Source organism: Nerophis lumbriciformis, linkage group LG08 (assembly GCF_033978685.3).
Source record: "Nerophis lumbriciformis linkage group LG08, RoL_Nlum_v2.1, whole genome shotgun sequence".
Taxonomy (NCBI): domain Eukaryota; kingdom Metazoa; phylum Chordata; class Actinopteri; order Syngnathiformes; family Syngnathidae; genus Nerophis; species Nerophis lumbriciformis.
Genome location: NC_084555.2, coordinates 32578276 through 32599666, shown reverse-complemented (window position 1 = coordinate 32599666; position 21391 = coordinate 32578276). Strand labels below are relative to the sequence as shown.

At 40.2% G+C, this 21391-nt stretch overlaps 1 protein-coding gene across 1 annotated transcript in view; it reads right to left on the bottom strand.

Moving 5' to 3' along the window:
- The window catches only part of xgb (x globin), a 38905-nt gene that overhangs the window by 6867 nt on the left and 10647 nt on the right, over window positions 1-21391 (bottom strand). The window contains exons 2-4 of the mRNA XM_061968698.1: window positions 12738-12845; window positions 5616-5736; window positions 5472-5552 (exon numbers count right to left, since the gene is read on the bottom strand). Of these exons, the coding sequence (XP_061824682.1) occupies window positions 5472-5552; window positions 5616-5736; window positions 12738-12845 (310 nt within the window). The remainder of the gene's footprint in view (window positions 1-5471; window positions 5553-5615; window positions 5737-12737; window positions 12846-21391) is intronic.

The window sequence follows — 21391 nt, the reverse complement described above, 5'->3', positions numbered from 1 at the left end:
TCAAAGATCACATCTACTGCCCAAAACGGCAATTCAAATCTGCTGAAACAAGCTACATAGCAACATGCTTCGACGAAGCTAGTAAAGAGAGACAGAGACTCCAATGACACTTCACCACGTAAGGATTAACTCTGCCTCTGCTCATCTTTCAGAACTGAAGGTACACACACTCTGTCAATCATAAAGAGGGATGCTAGTGGGCCAGGCCAATCTTTCCTTATCTCTAAACTAAAACTGGGGAAATGTGTAGTGTCCTGGGCTTCAGACATGATTTTGTGTCAGAATTTCTTGAGAAAAAAATGCCTGGTTAGGCTTTGTGTATGTAGTGTGTGCCTTTCTTGCTTTACAGCTATGCTGTTATTATGCTGTTTATTACTTATGTATGTTATGTTGCAGCTATTTAAAATAGTTTTGTCAATTTGTTCTGGCCAGAAACAAATTGGCCTTTGTAACATATCTTTGTCTTTGTGTGTTGTATGTCGACCACATGGCTTAGCAGAGTTCAGTGATACAAATGTATGTCAAGTTGATCAACAGATTGTATTATTCTCCAGTGCAATAACAGTACTGAAATAAAGGCTAAAAGGGCATTAATTGGAGCTTTAAAAAAAAAAGAAGAAAAAAAGAAGTAACTAAATACCGGTAGTTACTTTTCACAGTAACGCATTACATTTTGGTGTAAGTAACTGAGTTAGTAACTGAGTTACTTTTGAAATGAAGTAACTAGTAACTATAACTAGTTACTGTTTTTCAGTAACTAATCCAACACTGGTAAAGAGAGATAGAGATTCTGATGCCACTTCACCTCCACCACTTAAGGATTAACTCTGCCTCTTCTCATCATTCACCGCTGAAGGTACACACACTCTGTCAATCAATGTTCCCTCTAATTGTTCATGTGTGTGAGCAAACGCAAAAACTCCCTGAGCATTGAGTGGAGCCCATGTGAGCAACTTTAGAAGTGCACACTGTGGCTACACCAGCAGCACACCTGTCCCAAATCTGACTAAATAACAAGTTCAATCTCCATCCATCCATCCATTTTCTACCGCTTGTCCCTTTCGGGGTCGCTGGAGCCTATCTCAGCTGCATTCGGGCGGAAGGCAGCGTACACCCTGGACAAGTCCCCACCTCATCACAGGGCCAACACAGATAGACAGACAACATTCTCTTATTATTATAATCAAATGATAGCAGTCATTTACATTTCCAATATAAGTGTTTAGGCCCACTTACAATGACAATAACAACAAATATTGTTTTTCATGAACTGTGTACTTGTATTGTTTGTCTGGGTGGAGGTCCTGCTTTGGAAATAATTGGTACCCCTTTCAGACATTGCATTTAGTTCCCATTAAAACATTCACATGCTGCACAATGAGATATAAGCAGGGGATCATGTGTACATTCCTGCAACTTCCTGTTTGTAAAAAATATATTTTTATTAGTATTTATTTAATATACTAACAGCATTTAATGATTAATATTTATAAATTAAGATTCCTAATAAATGACACTAGAATAAGCACACATTTGATTGGTAAATCATAGTGTAACGACCTGGAATTACACTTTATGTGTGGTGTTGGAGTTGTCCGACTTTTTGTGTGGCTGTAAACGCATCACTGGCTCAGTGCCATATGTGCAAGTGTTGGCGCACGTGAGAAAGAGCGAGCGGCAGCTGTTCATAAAACAAAGTTACTTTTGGTCTGGTTTGTACTGCAGAAAATGACCACTTTTGCTAGATATCATTTTTTTTACTAATGTTTTGGTGATGTGTTTATGGCCGACAATAAAGAGTTTTGCTCAGTAAAGTGATGGATGGAATTCATGTCCTCAAAGCGTCTCGACAGACGTTACAATATTTGAACAATGATGACGAAAACGGTTTTCTCTGTCGTGTCCGTGTCGTGTCGAAAATTGTTATGCGCTTATTTTTTTATTTGATTTTGTGCATGGCATAGATTTGCCGTGCGCAGAGGACGCTTGAGCAGTGCACAATTGCACAGGCGCGCTCCTGAGAGGGAACGTTGCTGTCAATTCTCTTATATACTCTTTCATTCTAGACTTCTAGAGTGTTTGATTATCACATCACTCTAAATGTATAGACTATAAAGTTCACAAACATAAAGAGGGATCCTAGTGGGCCAGGCCAATTTTTCCTTATCTCTAAACTAAAACTGGGGAAATGTGGAGAGTCTTCTGGGCTTCAGACATGATTTTGTATCAGTTACTTGAGGAAGAAAATGCCTGGTTAGGCTTTGTGTATGTAGTGTGTGCCTGTTTGGTTTACATCTATGCTGTTATTATGCTGTTTGTTACTTATGTACGTTATGTTGCAGCTATTTAAAATAGTTTTGTCAATTTGTTCTGGCCAGAAACAAATTGGTCTTTGTAACATATCTTTGTCTTTGTGTGTTGTATGTAGAGCACATTGCTTAGCAGAGTTCAGTGATGCAAATGCATGTCAAGTTTATCAACACATTGTATTATTCTCCAGTGCAATAACAGTACTGAAATTAAGGCTAAAAGGGCATTAATGGGAGCTCTAAAAAAAAAAAAAAGACAAAAAGAAGTAACTAAATAGTTACTTTTCACAGTAACGCATTACTTTTTGGTGTACCGTAAGTAACTGAGTTAGTAACTGAGTTACTTTTGAAATGAAGTAACTAGTAACTGTAACTAGTTACTGCTTTTCAGTAACTAACCCAACACTGTTTATAAGTAAAGGTAAGACCATAATAAAGTTTTTTTTATTAAATGTGCTTTTTTGTGTGCTACAGTTTGTATGTGTAAAGTTAAAGTTAAGTTAAAGTACCAATGATTGTCACACACACACTAGGTGTAATGAAATTTGTCCTCTGTATTTGACCCATCCCCTTGATCACCCCCTGGGAGGTGAAGGGAGCAGTGGACAGCAGCGGCGCCGCGCCCGGGAATAATTTTTGGTGATTTAACCCCCAATTCCAACCCTTGATGCTGAGTGCCAAGCAGGGAAGAATGCTGGTATGAGCTTTTAAACATAACCCGTTAACTGCTGCCAATCAAATGGTGAATAAGATACTCTTTAGGGTTCATATGTTTGTAAATCTGACTGTGATGAAGTCAGTGCCTCACCAGCCATGAACCTCACCGCACGTCACTGATATATATATATGTATATGTATATATATATATATATATATATGTGTACAGTATATAGGGGTGTCTCGATCCGCTAGAGATCTCAGATATTGGTCGGATTATATTGGCCTTCATCCAAAATCTTCCAATATAAACTACCAAGCAAGCAGTCCTGTAGCATGTTTCATTACTTGTGCAAAGCTGGACAGCCAGTTAATATCTAATTGTTAACTTGTACTTTTGTCAATTCATTTACAAAAGGTTAACATGATCGGCTAAAGGCTAGTAGGCGATAGCAACTACACAACAGCTAAGCACACAAGCTAGACCTTCATAAGTGTCCTTAATTCAACAATATTGCAGTCTAAAACACCACGTTTGTCGATGTAAAGAAGTATCAAATATTAATAGTTGCATATTACTTACACATCTAGGTCAGAAGAATATTAGACAGTATCCAGTAAAAAAAAGTTTTCGCATCATTCACCATACGGTCATGAGCTTATTAACTTAATAAATTATTGTGATTACTAGGTGTTGGCAAAATATCAATTACCACTCCTCTTCAACTTTAAGACAGCATAAGTCCAATCCAGATAATAATAAATCGCTATCCTTAGAATGTTCTTTGATTGATTTCACTTAATCAAACCTTTTCTAGCATTCCACACTACAAAAAGGATAAACGTATGTGTGATTCGAGCGGACATCGGTATCGGGACACCCCTGAACTGTATGTATGATTATTGATGCAAGAGCATGTGTTGTTTGAATATGACATGTACAACATGCTCTCATATTCACATGACGTGACAGCAGCATGTACATGTATATGCATCACTAGGCTGTACAAAACCCAAAACCAGTGAAGTTGGCACATTGTGTAAATCGTAAATAAAAACAGAATACAATGATTTGCTAATTCTTTTCAACTTATATTCAATTGAATAGACTGCAAAGACAAGATAATTAACATTGGAACGGAGAAACAATCATTAACTTAGAATTTAATGGCAGCAACACATTGCAAAAAAGTTGGCACAGGGGCATTTTCACCACTGTATTACATGGCCTTTCCTTTTAACAACACTCGTTTGGGAACTGAGGAGACACATTTTTTAAGCTTTTCAGATGGAATTCTTTCCCATTCTTGCTTGATGTACAGCTTAAGTTGTTCAACAGTCGGGGTCTCCGTTGTGGTATTTTAGGCTTCATAATGCGCCACACATTTTCAATAAGAGACAGGTCTGGACTACAGGCAGGCCAGTCTAGTACCCGCACTCTTTTACTATGAAGCCACGCTGTTGTAACACGTGCAGAATGTGGCTTGGCATTGTCTTGCTGAAATAAGCAGGGGCTTCCATGATAACGTTGCTTGGATGGCAACCCACGTTGCTCTAAAATCTGTATTTACCTTTCAGCATTAACGGTGCCTTCACAGATGTGTAAGTTACCCATGTCTTGGGCACTAATACACCCCCATACCATCACAGATGCTGGCTTTTCAACTTTGCGCCTATAACAATCCGGAAGGTTCTTTTCCTCTTTGGTCCAGAGGACACGACGTCCACAGTTTCCAAAAACAATTTGAAATGTGGACTCGTCAGACCACAGAACACTTTTCCACTTTGCATCAGTCTATCTTAGATGAGATCTGGCCCAGCAAAGCCGGCGGCGTTTCTGGGTGTTGTTGATAAATGGCTTTCACTTTGCATAGTAGAGTTTTAACTTCCACTTACAGATGTAGCACTGATGTCGTTTTTTGACGCAGCACCACCTGAGGGATCGAACGTCACGGGCATTCAGTGATGGTTCTTGGCCTTGCCATTTACGTGCAGTGATTTCTCCAGATTCTCTGAAACTTTTGATGATATTACAGACCGTAGATGGTGAAATCCCTAAATTCCTTGCAATAGCTGGTTGAGAAATGTTGTTCTTAAACTGTTGGACAATTTGCTCGCGCATTTGTGGACAAAGTGGTGACCCTCGCTTCATCCTTATTTGTGAATGACTGAGCATTTCATGGAAGCTGCTTTTATACCCAATCATGGCACCCACCTGTTCCCAATTAGCCTGTTCACCTGTGGGATGTTCCAAATAAGAGATGTTCTTCAACTTTGTCAGTCTTTTTTGAAACACGCTGCAGGCATCAAATTCTAAATGAGCAAATTTTTGCAAAAAATAACAAAGTTTAGCAGTCTAGTCAATTGAATATAGGTTGAAAGGGATTTGCAAATTAATGTATTTTGTTTTCATTTACAATTTACACAAAGTGCCAACTTCACTGGTTTTGGGTTTTGTACAACACATGTTGCATGTGGCCTTAATGAAGGATGCACACTAGTCACCTTCCAAGCCTCCTCCAGCTCGGTGGTCCACCTCTCCTTCAAGATGGGCTGCACAGCACTGATGAATTCTACTCCAACGTACTGCAAGCACACAGATGATAGCAGACATGTTCTCCCTGATCCCACAACTCATGGGGGTCTCACGCTGTAGTATTTAGGAGGGGCGTTGTAGTGGTAATGGCTTCTCCCCAGATTCACAGCCAGAGCCTCCAGCCTTTCCATCTGGTCCAACCTGGCCACACTTTTCTCAATAAACGACATCACCCTACAAGACAGGAGAAAGCAGTGAGGAGCAGTCCACCTTGGCAACAGCGTCTATTAACTGTGACATGGCGGCTCTCTCCGTGCTGACATTTCATGCTTCAGCAGCTCAAATGCTGACATCCCTTTGATTGTGCATCCATTCATTGACTACCGTCTTGCACAGTCTACGTGTGTGTGTGTGTGTGTGTGTGTGTGTTTGCAAAGTTCGCCTGTGCACCTTTATCTCCACAGGCAATAATTGGCTGCTTTGCAAAGCCCCCAACTCTGTGGTCAGTGGAGTGGAAAGTTGGAAGAATTCTCTGACAACTTAGTGAGCTGCTGCATGCAACATGGCTTCATCTCACTGGCTTCATTATCGCCCTTCAAATGTGCGCCTCTGTGTGTGAGATGCGTTTTATAGAAGCAATAGAATTATTTTATTTAAATAATCCAAAAATATATGTTTATTTATTTATTTATTTTTACAAAAAATGGACTAACAATTTTAATATATTACTTGTATTTACTGTATTATATATTTTTTGACTTTATTATATATTATACGTCATGCTTCTTTTCGGAATATGAGAAGCTACTGTGTTTATCACATGAATCCAATACCACAAAATGTGTTCTATATTTACATTATCAACATCAGATTCTAAACTGATATATGAATGAATACAATGTTTACATCATCGCTTCCAAGCAACTGTATTTAAAAAAACACTCAAACTCAACTAATATTACAACTTATATACATTACAGTATATTTATGTCCCATATTGCATGAATAGAGGACAGTATAAAAGTGTCCGGTTCGTCGAGAGCAGTGGTTATCACACAGTTTTCACCAAGTACCCCCTCAAAAAGCACCACCATAATGACCAGCAATAAAATACAGCAGCGCAGTAGGCCTAAGTGTTCATTAAAAACAAGACAGAAGTTTTATTTCACAAAATTATTTTTGGCCCTATGTTACATTACACACAGTTTGAACAGTAACACTGTGTTTGAATATAGGAAAATAAAACACTGTACATAAGTAATGAATCAAATAAAATTAAATGCACATAAAAGTTAAAAAAACATTTGATAACGCCTTGAGTCACGTCATGACAATATTTAGTTAAGTGATTCGTTGGCATGCCACCAGATGGAGCTCGCGTACCACTTACAGTCAGAGTCGTGTATAAATAGACTATGGCCAAATCGATTTCAAAGTTGGCCTTAAAATGGCGTCCCGTAGTCACGTTATGGCCAGAGGATGTCCTAAATGATTGGTCAAAAGCAGTATTTTTGAACGAGTAGCAATTCCTGTAGCTTAGCTATTTTTTTACCCTTGTAGCGAGGTAGCTTACATCAAAATTACAAAGAGAGAAAATGGACTGTGAATCCAGGCCCAAAAAAATATGGAGAAAATTCAATGACCAGGATGAATGAGAACGTCCATACCTTTGGCGAAAACCCATGATGATTGGTTGGTGTTCATATGATGAGTCACAATTGGCTAAGGTTAGGGCAAAACATTAAGGACAAGCCAATCAGGGGCAAGATAAGGCGGGTTATTAAAACCAGGAACAAAATAACAGACAGGCACTCATGTCACATGTCGAGGGAGTCGAAAACATAGGGATGCTTCAAACTCAGGGTTTCTGCAAGATATTTAAACGCTTTAAAAGTCATTAAATGGAAATTAAGGCTTAAATGGCATTAAAAAGCATTAAATGCGATGTTCAGAGGAATTAAAAATGTAATACAATTGTAGGACTTGGTCGGTAGGCAATACGTTAATCAAAGATTACAATTAACTTAAGAACGTTGCGGTCATCGACAATACGTCTGTCTGTGTGTTTCTTTTCATGAGCTGCAGCTTTCAAACTGGATACAAAAGGACTTGTAAGGTCCGGCCTTGTTAAAAGTCTAGCAGCCGCATTTCGTACCAACTGTAATCTTTTAATTCTCGACATAGGGAGACCCGAAAATAATACGTTACAGTAATTGAGACGAGACTAGGTCTATTGTATTACCGTTGCGATGCGTGGGTTCAATTTATTATTCGTGTAAGACCACAGTCTGGAGCGCCACGCACAGAGGGTCTGACGGGGTATTCATTTGGATATTAAAATTCTGTATTATAATTATATTATGTGTCACTAGATAAGCGACAAACTCTGAAAATTCACTGATACGGTCCAAATAGGGCACAGGCGGGGGGGCGATAGATAACAGCCACATAGCGAGGTAGCGGTGTGACAGACCTCATAGTAAGCACCTCAAATGATTTATATTCATTACTTAGGTTAGGGCTAAGGTCAAGGTTTTCATTGGAAATTAGTGCGACCCCTCCACCCCTTTTCAGGGCAATATGTGCACTCGTATAGATAAGAGGAGATGCCCCGTTAGGCGGGAAAAATTCATCTGGTTTTAGCCAAGTTTCACCGTGACCAATGACGTGAAGTGAAGTGAAGTGAATTATATTTATATAGCGCTTTTTCTCTGGTGACTCAAAGCGCTTTACATAGTGAAACCCAATATCTACGTTACATTTAAACCAGTGTGGGTGGCACTGGGTGCAGGTGGGTAAAGTGTTCTGCCCAAGGACACAACGGCAGTGACTAGGATGGCGGAAGCGGGGATCGAACCTGGAACCCTCAAGTTGCTGGCACGGCCACTCTACCAACCGAGCTATACCGCCCCGTTAAGATTGTTGTCTCTAATGACCTCATTAACTAATAACGTTTTGGGAGACAATGATCTGGAGGAACAGTGTGGTTTGCGTCCTGGTCGTGGAACGGTGGACCAGCTCTATACTCTCGGCAGGGTCCTGGAGGGTGCATGGGAGTTTGCCTAACCAGTCTACATGTGCTTTGTGGACTTGGAGAAGGCATTCGACCGTGTCCCTCGGAAAGTCCTGTGGGGAGTGCTCAGAGAGTACGGGGTATCGGACTGTCTGATTGTGGCGGTCCGCTCCCTGTATGATCAGTGTGTCAGAGCATCGTCCGCATTTCCGGCAGTAAGTCGGACCCATTCCCAGTGAGGGTTGGACTCCGCCAAGGCTGCCTTTTGTCATCGATTATGTTCATAACTTTTATGGACAGAATTTCTTGGCGCAGTAAGGGCGTTAAGGGGTTCCGGTTTGGTGGCTGCAGGATTAGGTATCTGCTTTTTGCAGATGATGTGGTCCTGATGGCTTCATCTGGACTGGATCTTCAGCTCTCACTGGATCGGTTCGCAGCCAAGGTGAAGCGACTGGGATGAGAATCAGCACCTCCAAGTCGGAGTCCATGGTTCTCGCCTGGAAAAGACCACAGTCCCAAGTGGAGGAGTTCAATTACCTCGGAGTCTTGTTCACGAGTGAGGGAAGAGTGGATCGTGAGATCGACAGGCGGATTGGTGCGGCGTCTTCAGTAATACGGACGCTGTATCAATCCATTGTGGTAAAGAAGGAGCTGAGCCGGAAGGCAAAGCTCTCAATTTACCAGCTTTGGGTTATTACCGAAAGGACAAGATCACGGGTACAAGCGGCCAAAATTATCTCCCTGAGAGATTGGGTGAGAAGCTCTGTAAAGCCGCTGCTCCTCCACATCGATAGGAGCCAGATGAGGTGGTTCGGGCATCTGGTCAGGATGCCCCCGAACGCCTCCCTGGGGAGGTGTTTAGGGCATGTCCGACTGGTACGAGGCCACGGGGAAGACCCAGGACACGTTGGGAAGGCTATGTCTCCCGGCTGGCCTGGAAACGCCTCGGGATTCCCCGGGAGGAGCTGGACGAAGCGGCTGGGGAGACGCAAGTCTGGGCCTCTCTGCTTAGGCTGCTGCCCCCGCGACCCGACCTCGGATAAACGGAAGAAAATGGATGGATGGATGGTGTTCGTAGTACTGATAATAATAACGTTAAGTTTATATTGTGTAGTGCGCCTTAAATATTTTCGATCACATCTAGGAATTTATATGGTGGCGATCTTGAGATCATTTGCTTGGTGCTGCGATAGATTGAACGCGTCATAACTTGCCACCTTAGTAGAATGCATGTTCACCTCTGGCACAGTCACTACAGAAAAAACATTATGTGAGTTATGTATTATTCTGCGAGAAATGCTATGTGTACATGAATTTTCCAGCCTGGCGCTAGATAGTTCTAGCTTAACTGACTCCCCACTAAGAGACACTGTAATTGCCTGTGTCTGAGCTTGCTCTAGTGTAGTTAGTCAAGCTTGACTCAAATAGTGGTCTATATTTCTGGAAAAGGTGATGGCGCCTTCCCAGTTAGGGTGAAGGCCGTCCCTCCTCAGCAAGCTCGGTTTGCCCCCGAAAGAGGGCCAATTATCAATAAACGTTAGTACCTGTACTATACAAAAACTAGTCAGCCACTTGTTAAGGGAGACTAATCTGCTATACCTCTCATCATTGCCTCTCGCAGGCAGGGGGCCAGAGACAAGTACTCGATGCTGTGACATTTTTCTAGCGAGATTACAAGTCCGAGCTATATTCCTCTTTGTAATCTCTGACTGTCTCATCCTAGTGTCATTGGAGCCGATGTGTACAACTATGTTCGCGTAGCTAGTGGTACAATTAGCCTGTCGTACGTGTTTACTTGGCGAGTTAGCTCCCTAAGACTAGCTTCAATGTCTGGTGCTCTGGCCCCGGGAATACACTTAATTATGGCTGGTTTACTAAGCTGTATGATGGAGTCCCCTATGACTAAGGTTTGGTGTCCGGTAGACTGGGGTGTGGGACTAGCTAAACGGCTAAATCTATTATGCCTCTCAAACAGATCACGTGGCTTGTAGGCATCTTAAGGCTGCTACAAACTCGCGACAGCTAACGCTAGCAAACGTGTCTGCTGCGTCTAAAGTTCCGAAATTACTCTGCTCTAACTAGCAAACGTGTCTGCTGCGTCTAAAGTTCTGAAATTACTCTGCTCTAACTGGCGTAGACGGTCCTCTAGTAGGGCCAACCTCTCCATGAGAACAGTGAATGAAGAGCAAGGAGCCATACTCGCGTTGTTTCTTTCACCGAGTCGAGTTCTTGCTGTACTCGGAGCAGTAGCAGCAGCGTGAGGGAGCAAACGCCTTTGGAGCGTAGTTGCTTTGGACCGCGACTAGCTTAGCTTTGTTAGCTAGTTGAGAGAGAGGCGGTGAGACAGAGAGTGGGTGCTTTGTAAGTTTGATAAAACTACATAATATGTTTGAGAAGGACTAAAGAAAGCTGTAAAACAATTGGAAGCACTCAGACAGAAAGATACTACTTAGCTTTTTCGCGGCAGTGAGCAACAGCAGACTTTTCCGGACGATTTAAAAATATATCCTCTAGTTTGTAGCTATCATGTCATACTTTCAGAGAATATACATTTTTTCCACATGTTTTAAAGAGAAAAAATTTACAAAATTACTTCTGAGTATATTACATTGATCAACTAATTCAGAATTGGATGTTTATTTAGAGGACTTAAGTGCAGTTCCCCTTTAATCATTTTGATTGAAGGTACAGTGTGATGATTGACAGAAGGAACCTTTTAATTGGCTATTGTCTACAGCTGTGCACAAAGTCAGAACACCGGAAGCTACTACAGAAAAATAAATACAAATAAATTCTCAGATGAAACATTCTTGCGAGCCAATTCGAATTCACTAGATAGTACCAGTTAATGTAAACTTTTCAATTACTCAACATTATCATTGTCAAATGTTTCCAATAATGGGTGTATGCAGATAATTTCAAGCTTTTGACTACATATAATAACCATGTCAGACATGGGCACTAATTTGGCATTAAAAAACATAAAATTAGATTTGCTGATAACTGTAGAAACCCTAAAGCTGACCACTCAAAAAAAAAAAGAAACATATTTTAAAATGGCAGAGAAATTCTCTCCCACAGATTAGATTGTTCCTTTAGTGATGAATATGACTTCCAGGAAACCCACAATAATGCGTGTCCTTGGACATATACAAATGTATACATTTAGCGAAAACAATGCCCAAAACCTAAAAGTTTTAGTTGTTTACTCCATCCATCTGTCCATATTCTACCGCTTGTCCCTCTGTAAACCAAAATCATAACTGTTCTCTAACTGTGGAATACATATTTAGGAACACACATTAAGGTGAGTTGAGTTCATGAAAAGTTGTACTGCTCATAACCATTACCAACTGTTCCCAAACAACACACAAGTCATTGTTTTTGTCAATATATACACGAGATAGATGCTGTTATTTTTTTTTTTTTACTGTAGGTAGAGAAAATGAATAACATTATAGGGATGGGCCAAAGAAAAGGCAAATTAAATAAATACAGAGAGCAATGTGCGGGCACCCCTAGAGGTAGTTGTAGAGTGTCCCCAACTAAATGACAGATAGTTAATAGTAATGGACCCTTATTGGGTCCATGTGTACACTCTCAGTTACATTAACATTGATATTATACATGTTGGCCCATAGATAGAAATGCTGTTAACTGTAGCAAGCTACTTTTTTCGTGTAGCTTTTAGTGTCGCTTGCTACAATTCTCTGGGGATAGCTTCCCCTGTAGCTTAGCTACATTTAATCAAGAGTAACTTGTAGCTTAGCTTACTACATTTTCCAAGTAGTTTGCCCATCACTGGTCAAAAGTCCCTCACGTGACTAAAGAGCGCCATATTGAGGCCAACTTTAAAAGCAAGTTGGCCTTACTATCTTTATACACGACTCTGACTACAGTTTGAGAATCACTGGTCGAGAGTCGAGAAAAGAACCAACAAGTGGCGCCCAAAGATTTATTTGAAAGCAAATCAGAGCTTTTCTTCCTGTCACTTCCACACACCAGTGACCTAAAAAGTGAGACTCAGTAAACTCATTGGGAAAAATGTCTCAAAGGTTGGGCAAGTTAGCAATCAACAAAGAAACAGTTATCATGCTACTTTTAGGTTAAGTGGATTTATTAGTTCATATTTCACTGATATTAAAAACGACAAATTATTCATTTTGTTTTGGATTATATGTGCATGTGTGCAGATTTGCATGTGTGTATGTGACTGACTGACCGCAGTCCGTGTGCTCGCAGTTCACGGCTGGTCCGCAGCCTCTCCAGGTCCTTGATGTCTCGGAACAGGAAGAAGACATTCTTGCATTCAGGGTGGGTCTCGAAGAGCCTGTGACCATGACAACGACATCAAGCAGACACAGGTGAAGCAGTTTGTCAAATTCACACTCCCCTTTGCCTGGAAGCATATTTCCTGCAGGGATGCATTCACTCCCCCCGCCCCCAGCATCCATCAAGCATCATGGCTACATCATCCTCCATGTTTCACTTCAGCTGATTGGGACTTTTGGATCATCTCATTTTTCTTCTTCTTCTGAACTCAATCATTGAAGTGTGCTGCCTTCCAATCAGGAGAATTCTGGTCTCCAGCTGAGCTAGCTGACATTAGTCATGCACCCACAATGCATCACTGCACAGGGGAGGATTGTGTGGCGAGAGTAGCCCTGCAGGTGACCTTCTTTATTCACTCTTATGAGCACAAAGAGAAGATTCTAAAGTGAACTTGAACCTCTGCTTTCAGGTACACTCACTAGCCACTACTCTGTAATAATAATAATATCAATAACAATAATAACTGGTTTTAATTGAACAATACGTTGAACATTATGGTTGTAGAATTATTGTGCATTACATTATAAGTTATTTTGACTTCTTCATTTTACTTAATAATGCATTAAAAGCAGCTCTCATTATAATGCACTGTATTTCTATACCACTGCCACTATAAAAATCATTATGTATATTTTATTTTATATACATTTAACACAAATATACATATAGTTAAATTGCATTTCATTGATTAATATTGAATGAATACATATACCATTTTGAATAAAATGTAAACTAAATTGATTAAAATAATTATTAAAAAATACTGCTGCTTCCAATAATAAAATTAAGAATAATAATAAAAATAATAATACATTGAAATACAATTAGATTTTGATTAACAAGGACAATATAAGCTTTTGCTTCTTCCTGCTTGGCCATGTTTCTTGTTTTTCATTATTAATTTTGTTTAGTCTTTTGTTTTAGTTGTGCTATTTTAAGTAGAATTATATTGAGGAAGATCATTTTTTATATTGTTATGCTCGAATATTATTCAAATCTAGTGAAGCTTTTTGTGGCTTTAAATGAGGGTGGACACAAACATCAGTAAAGAAAAAATACTGCAACTGATACAGTAAATAGTACAAATAAACAGACAAAAGTTGTCACTATATATATGTACATATACAAACCCCAAAACCAGTGACGTTGGCACGTTGTGTAAATCGTAAATAAAAACAGAACACAATTATTTGCAAATTTCAAACCAATATTCAATTAAATAGACTGCAAAGACAAGATACTTAACGTACAAACTGGAAAACTTTGTTATTTTTTACAAATATTAGCTCATTTGGAATTTGATGCCTGCAAGATGTTTCAAAAAAGCTGGCGTAAGTGGCAAAAAAGACTGAGAAAGTTGAGGAAGGCTCATCAAACACGTATTTGGAACGTCCCACAGGTGAACAGGCTAATTGGGAACAGGTGGGTGCCATGATTGGGTATAAAAGCAGCTTCCATGAAATGCTCAGTCATTCACAAACAAGGATGGGGCGAGGGTCACCACTTTCTGAGCAAATGTGCGAGCAAATTGTCAAACAGTTTAAGAACAACATTTCTCAACGAGCTATTGCAAGGAATTTAGGGATTTCACCATCTACAGTCCGTAATATCATCAAAAGGTTCAGAGAATCTGGAGAAATCACTGCACGTAAGCGATGATATTACGGACCTTCGATCCCTCAGGCGGTACTGCGTTAAAAAGCCACATCAGTGTGTAAAGGATATCACCACATTGGGCTCAGGAACTCTTCAGAAAACCACTGTCAGTAACTATAGTTTGTGGCTACATCTGTAAGTGCAAGTTAAAACTCTACTTTGCAAAGCGAACACCATTTATCAACAACACCCAGAAACGCTGCCTGCTTCGCTGGGCACAAGCTCATCTAAGATGGACTGATGCAAAGTGGACAAGTGTGCTGTAATCGGATCAGTCCACATTTCAAATTGTTTTTGGAAACTGTGAACGTCGTGTCCTCTGGACCAAAGAGGAAAAGAACCATCCGGATTGTTATGGGCGCAAAGTCCATAAGCCAGCATCTGTGATGGTATGGGGGCGTATTAGTGCTCAAGGCATGGGTGAAGGTACCATTAATGCTGAAAGGTACATTCAGGTTTTGGAGCAACATATGTTGCCATCCAAGCAACATGGACGCCCCTGCTTATTTCAGCAAGACCATGCCAAGCCACATTCTGCACGTGTTACAACAGCGTGGCTTCGTAGTAAGTGTGCGGGCACTGGACTGGCCTGCCTGAAGTCCAGACCTGTCTCCCATTGAAAATGTGTGGCGCATTATAAAGCGTAAAATACGACAACTGAGACCCTGGACTGTTTAAATATTTATATTTAAACATACTGTATATGAATATATATATATATATATATATATATATGTATGTATACACACATATATACATACATACATACATATATATACACATATGTACATATATATGTATGAATATATATACACACATACATATATATATATACATATGTACATACATACATACGTACGTACATATAATATATATATATATATATATATATATATATATATATACACATATATATATATATATATATATACATATATATATATATATATATATACACATATATATATATATATATATATACATATATATATACACACATATATACACACACAGTTTTAACTCCTTTATTTATTTCTTTATTACTTATCAGCTTTACGACACGCGGCGACAGGTCAAACACAGGAAGTTAAAACAAACTATTCGTTATTCCTGTGACGTTGAGAAGAGGTAGGGTCAAATAAGCTCTGCTTCTTCCTACTCCTTTTCAGACATGTTGCATAATGCAATTGTAATCATGTGATGTTTACAACCCTGTGATGCATGAATTATGATAACTTCCTTAATTCCCCCCAGTATTTAAATTGCTCTCCCCCATATATATAGGAGCCATCCATCCATCCACATACCCCATACCCTTTCACACAGACACACACACACAATCATAAAATAAAATAAATTGGTTGTAGCTTTTCCCCTCATCCCTTTGACTCCAACCTACAGATCTAACATAGAGCTGCTTAATGTGCTCCTCTTTTGGAAATGGACACAATATATTCCTAATGCACACAATGGACTACTGCCATCCTCACACTTTGGAATTTTAATTGGCAAAGCTGGCTCAGTAGCACCACCTATCATGTATATGTAGGGATGATGTTCGAAACCGGTTCTCCCGGTTGTTCGATAAGAGAAGAACCGTTCGATAAGAAAATAAACAATTCCATGGACTCAAATCCCTTTTTGAGAACCGGTTCCCGTTATTGAGGCCACTATAGTAAAGAAAAAGAGTTGGTTCTTTATTTGAATCCGTGGGAACGAATCCCGTCCCACAGGAAATGCCCTATGGCACGTCCCAGGAAATGACGTAGCTAGGTCATTAGGCAGCAGATACAGAAAGCAGCAAAAATAATGGACCAAAAAAACCACCTCAAGGTATGGCTTCATTTTACAAAAAAAAACGACAAGGAAACGGCTGTCTGCAATTATTGCCAGGCTTCACTCTCATGTAAGGGGGGAAGTACAACAAGGTTAGAGAAAGGTGTCGTGGAGAAGCAGCAACAGAGATGGCGAAGCAAGCTCCTCTTCCTCTGCTTCAACCTGCAGCGCCAATTCTAGTGATAGTGCTGGTGAGTAACTAACGTTAACTGTTGCCGGTTAAATTCCATATCTGCTCACTCGTAGCCTTTAGGCTAAAATAACGTTACCTCTTATGTCAACGAGGACTGCAGTAATGTTAGCTAGACTAACCTTACCTAAGCATAGTCAGTGGCTAACGGTAACGTTAACGTTGGCCTTTTTGTATGTGTCTGATAACGTTAACGCTAGCCTTTTTGTATGTGTCTGATAACGTTAACGTTAGCCTTTTTGTAGGTGTCTGATAACGTTAACGGTATCTTGTAGCCTACACCACTCCTGAGTTTGCAGGTCTGTCTAATAAACTAGTGCTTTCTTTCTTTATTTAGTTTATTTCGTGCATGGTTACACTGTAACACATCACAGTTTCATATCATTTCACTTTACATCATGTCCGAAAAGGAGTAGGAAGAAGAAAAGCTTATTTAATCCTACCCCTTTCCCACTTCAGAGCGTTTACAAATATACATGTAAAAGCCAGTAAATTAGAATATTTTGAAAAACTTGATTTATTTCAGTAATTGCATTCAAAAGGTGTAACTTGTACATTATATTTATTCATTGCACTCAGACTGATGCATTCAAATGTTTATTTCATTTAATTTTGATGATTTGAAGTGGCAACAAATGAAAATCCAAAATTCCGTGTGTCACAAAATTAGAATATTACTTAAGGCCCAACCATGCAAATTTTGCATTTCCTTTGGAAATCGAGGTCCCAGAGTCTGGAGGAAGACAGGAGAGGCACAGGATCCACGTTGCCTGAAGTCTAGTGTAAAGTTTCCACCATCAGTGATGGTTTGGGGTGCCATGTCATCTGCTGGTGTCGGTCCACTCTGTTTCCTGAGATCCAGGGTCAACGCAGCCGTCTACCAGCAAGTTTTAGAGCACTTCATGCTTCCTGCTGCTGACCTGCTCTATGGAGATGGAGATTTCAAGTTCCAACAGGACTTGGCGCCTGCACACAGCGCAAAATCTACCCGTGCCTGGTTTACGGACCATGGTATTTCTGTTCTAAATTGGCCCGCCAACTCCCCTGACCTTAGCCCCATAGAAAATCTGTGGGGTATTGTGAAAAGGAAGATGCAGAATGCCAGACCCAAAAACGCAGAAGAGTTGAAGGCCACTATCAGAGCAACCTGGGCACTCATAACACCTGAGCAGTGCCAGAAACTCATCGACTCCATGCCACGCCGCATTAACGCAGTAATTGAGGCAAAAGGAGCTCCAACCAAGTATTGAGTATTGTACATGCTCATATTTTTCATTTTCATACTTTTCAGTTGGCCAACATTTCTAAAAATCCCTTTTTTGTATTAGCCTTAAGTAATATTCTAATTTTGTGACACACGGAATTTTGGATTTTCATTTGTTGCCACTTCAAATCATCAAAATTAAATGAAATAAACATTTGAATGCATCAGTCTGTGTGCAATGAATAAATATAATGTACAAGTTACACCTTTTGAATGCAATTACTGAAATAAATCAAGTTTTTCAAAATATTCTAATTTACTGGCTTTTACCTGTATACATCATTTATTGAACTTATTATAATAAAATAACATCTGTGAATTAGTATATACAACAGTTTTGTAATATGTAATTAATTAATTCAGTCATTATTAATATACTGAGATGAAGAATATCTTATTTTCAATAAAGTTGAAAGTATTTCTCATAATTCTTCTTTGTACTTTGTAAGCACTATTAATTCGAACAACCTCTTAAAGTGGATCATAATGTTTAACTTCATTACTTAATCCATTCCATCATTTAACTCCACATACTAATGCTAAAGACTTAATAACAGACACCCTGGTCTTCACATTCAGCTAATTTCCCCCCTAATTCTATGCTGTGTCTGTCCCTCATTTTCCCTCCAGGACAAGGACGTGCAGTCATTCCTGGTGGAGGCCACACTGATGGACCCCAAAAGGATGTTCCTATAGCAGCAGAAGTGCACTTTTTGGAGAGCTGTATTATTTTCAGTTTCGTGCCCAAGGGACTGATTTTATTTAACACTATATTATTATTTGTACACCTATAGTGATCACAGAGACAGGTTGTTTTTGTGTTACTGTACATATTTGTTTTTCTGAAAAATCCCACTTAATACACTTTGGGTAACAACAGTCAATATTTATTTATTTTATTTTATTTTTTTAGGGGGGTAACAACAGTCAATATTTATTTATTTTTATTTGTTTCTTATCAAATAAAAGTGAGCTATTGTTAAACCAAATATTGTGTGTGTTTTTTCCATATACAACAACCTATCTGGATTCGATAAGAGAATCGATAAGGAATCGGTTCGATAAGAGGATTCCATAATGGGCTTGAACTCGATAATTTCTTATCAAACATCATCCCTATGTATATGTTATATTTCCATCTCCACTAATTAATAAAGAAAGAAAAGCAGCAGTCAGTAAAAATGTGTCTGGCTCAGCTGTTTTACTGAAAATACAAACAAATACATAATGTGAGTGTGAATGTTGTCTGTCTATCTGTGTTGGCTCTGCGATGAGGTGGCGACTTGTCCAGGGTGTACTCCGCCTTCCACCCGATTGTAGCTGAGATAGGCTCCAGCACCCCCCGCGACCCCGAAAGGGATAAGCGGTGGAAAATGGATGGATATACACATTATATCAAATCATGTGGACCCACTGTAGCCCTGAGTCACAAACAACTCCTATACATTTCCAGGCTAACACACTTAGGTCATGCTAAGGTCGCTGACTGCTCGCTGTTTCGAAAAAGCTAAGTATCGTTCTATTTGTGTGCTTTTAAATTGTTCTGCAGCTTTCTTTATTACTTTCTCAACATATTTAGTAGTACTATTTAACTTGCAAATCACCCAATCTCTGTCTCTCCACCCCTCCCGCAGCTAGCTAGCAGCTAGCTGCTAAGCTAACGAAGCTAGCGCGGAGAAAGGCGTCGCCGGGCGCCGGTCAGAAGGAGTCTACTCCTGCACACCGTGACCAGGACTTCTCGGAAGACAGCAGGAACTTCACTCGGTGACAGAAAACACCGTGAGTATGGCTTCCTGCGCGTCTTGCACCTTACTCACGGAGAGGCTGGCTCTGCTAGAGGGCCGTGTCCGCCGGTTAGAGCAGAGTAATCTCGTAACTTTAGATGTTGCGGACACATCTGCTAGCGTTAGCTGTAGCGAGCTAACTAGCCCAGCCTGTAGCAGTCCTAAGCGGCCTACAAGCTACGGTGTACCGGTTGAGACGCATAATAGATTTAGCTCTTTAGCTAGTCCTACACCCCAGTCTACCGGGCACCACACCTTAGTCATAGGGGACTCCATCACCCGAAACATAAAGCTTAGCAAACCAGCCACAATTAAGTGCATCCCGGGGGCCCGAGCACCTGACATTGAGGCTAATCTTAGGGAGCTAACTCGCAACAGGCCTAGTAAACACGTACGACAGGCTAATCGCACCACTAGTTATGCGAATATAGTTGTACACGTTGGCTCCAATGACACTAGAATGAGACAGTCAGAGATTACAAAGAGAAACATAGCCAGGACTTGTGATCTCGCTAGAAAGATGTCCAGGCATCGAGTAATTGTCTCTGGCCCCCTGCCTGCGAGAGGCAATGATGAGAGATATAGCAGATTAGTCTCGCTTAACAAGTGGCTGGCTAGCTTCTGTAGACAACAGGGACTAATGTTTATTGATAATTGGCCCTCTTTCTGGGGGCAAACCAGGCTTGCTGATGAGGGACGGCCTTCACCCTAACCAGGAAGGCGCCATCATCCTGTCTAAGAATATAGACTACTGTTTAAGTCACATTTGACTAACTACACTAGAGCAAGCCCGGTCACAGGCAATTACAGAGCCTGCTAGTCCGGGTGAGGAGTCAGTTAAACTAGAACTAGCCAGCACCAGGCTGGATAATTCCTGTACGCATAGCAATTTTCTTAGAATAACACACAACTCACATAATGTGTTTTCTGTTGTGTCCGGGGTAGATATGCATTCTACTGAGGTGGCAAATCATGATGCGTTCAGTCGATCGCAGCATCAAGTAAACAATCTGAAAATTCCCGTCGTATCAATTCCTAGATATGGTCGAAACTATTTAAAGTGCACTACGTATAATAAACGCAACATTATTAATATTTCTACCACGGATAATTTAAACAAAAACTCGTCAAAACAGCCCAATACTTATAATATGGGCTTTTTAAACATAAGATCATTGTCTCCCAAAACGTTATTAGTTAATGAGGTCATTAGAGACAACAATCTTAACGTCATTGGTCTTAGCGAAACCTGGCTCAAACCAGACAAATTTTTTTGCGCTAAATGAGGCATCTCCTCCTAACTATACGAATGCGCATATTGCCCGTCCCCTTAAAAGGGGTGGGGGGGTCGCACTAATATACAATGAAAACTTTAACCTTACCCCTAACCTAAATAATAAATACAAATCGTTTGAGGTGCTTACTATGAGGTCTTTCACACCGCTGCCTCTCGATATGGCTGTTATCTACCGCCCCCCAGGGCCCTACTCGGACTTTATTAATGAATTCTCAGAGTTCGTTGCTGATCTAGTGACGCACGCAGACAATATAATCATAATGGGGGACTTTAATATCCATATGAATAACCCATCGGACCCTCAGTGCGTGGCGCTCCAGACTATAATTGATAGCTGTGGTCTTACACAAATAATAAATGAACCTACGCATCGCAACGGCAATACGATAGATCTAGTGCTGGTCAGGGGTGTCACCACCTCCAAAGTTATGGTACTCCCGTATACTAAAGTAATGTCCGATCATTACCTTATAAAATTCGAAGTTCTGACTCATTGTCAACAAACTAATAATAATAA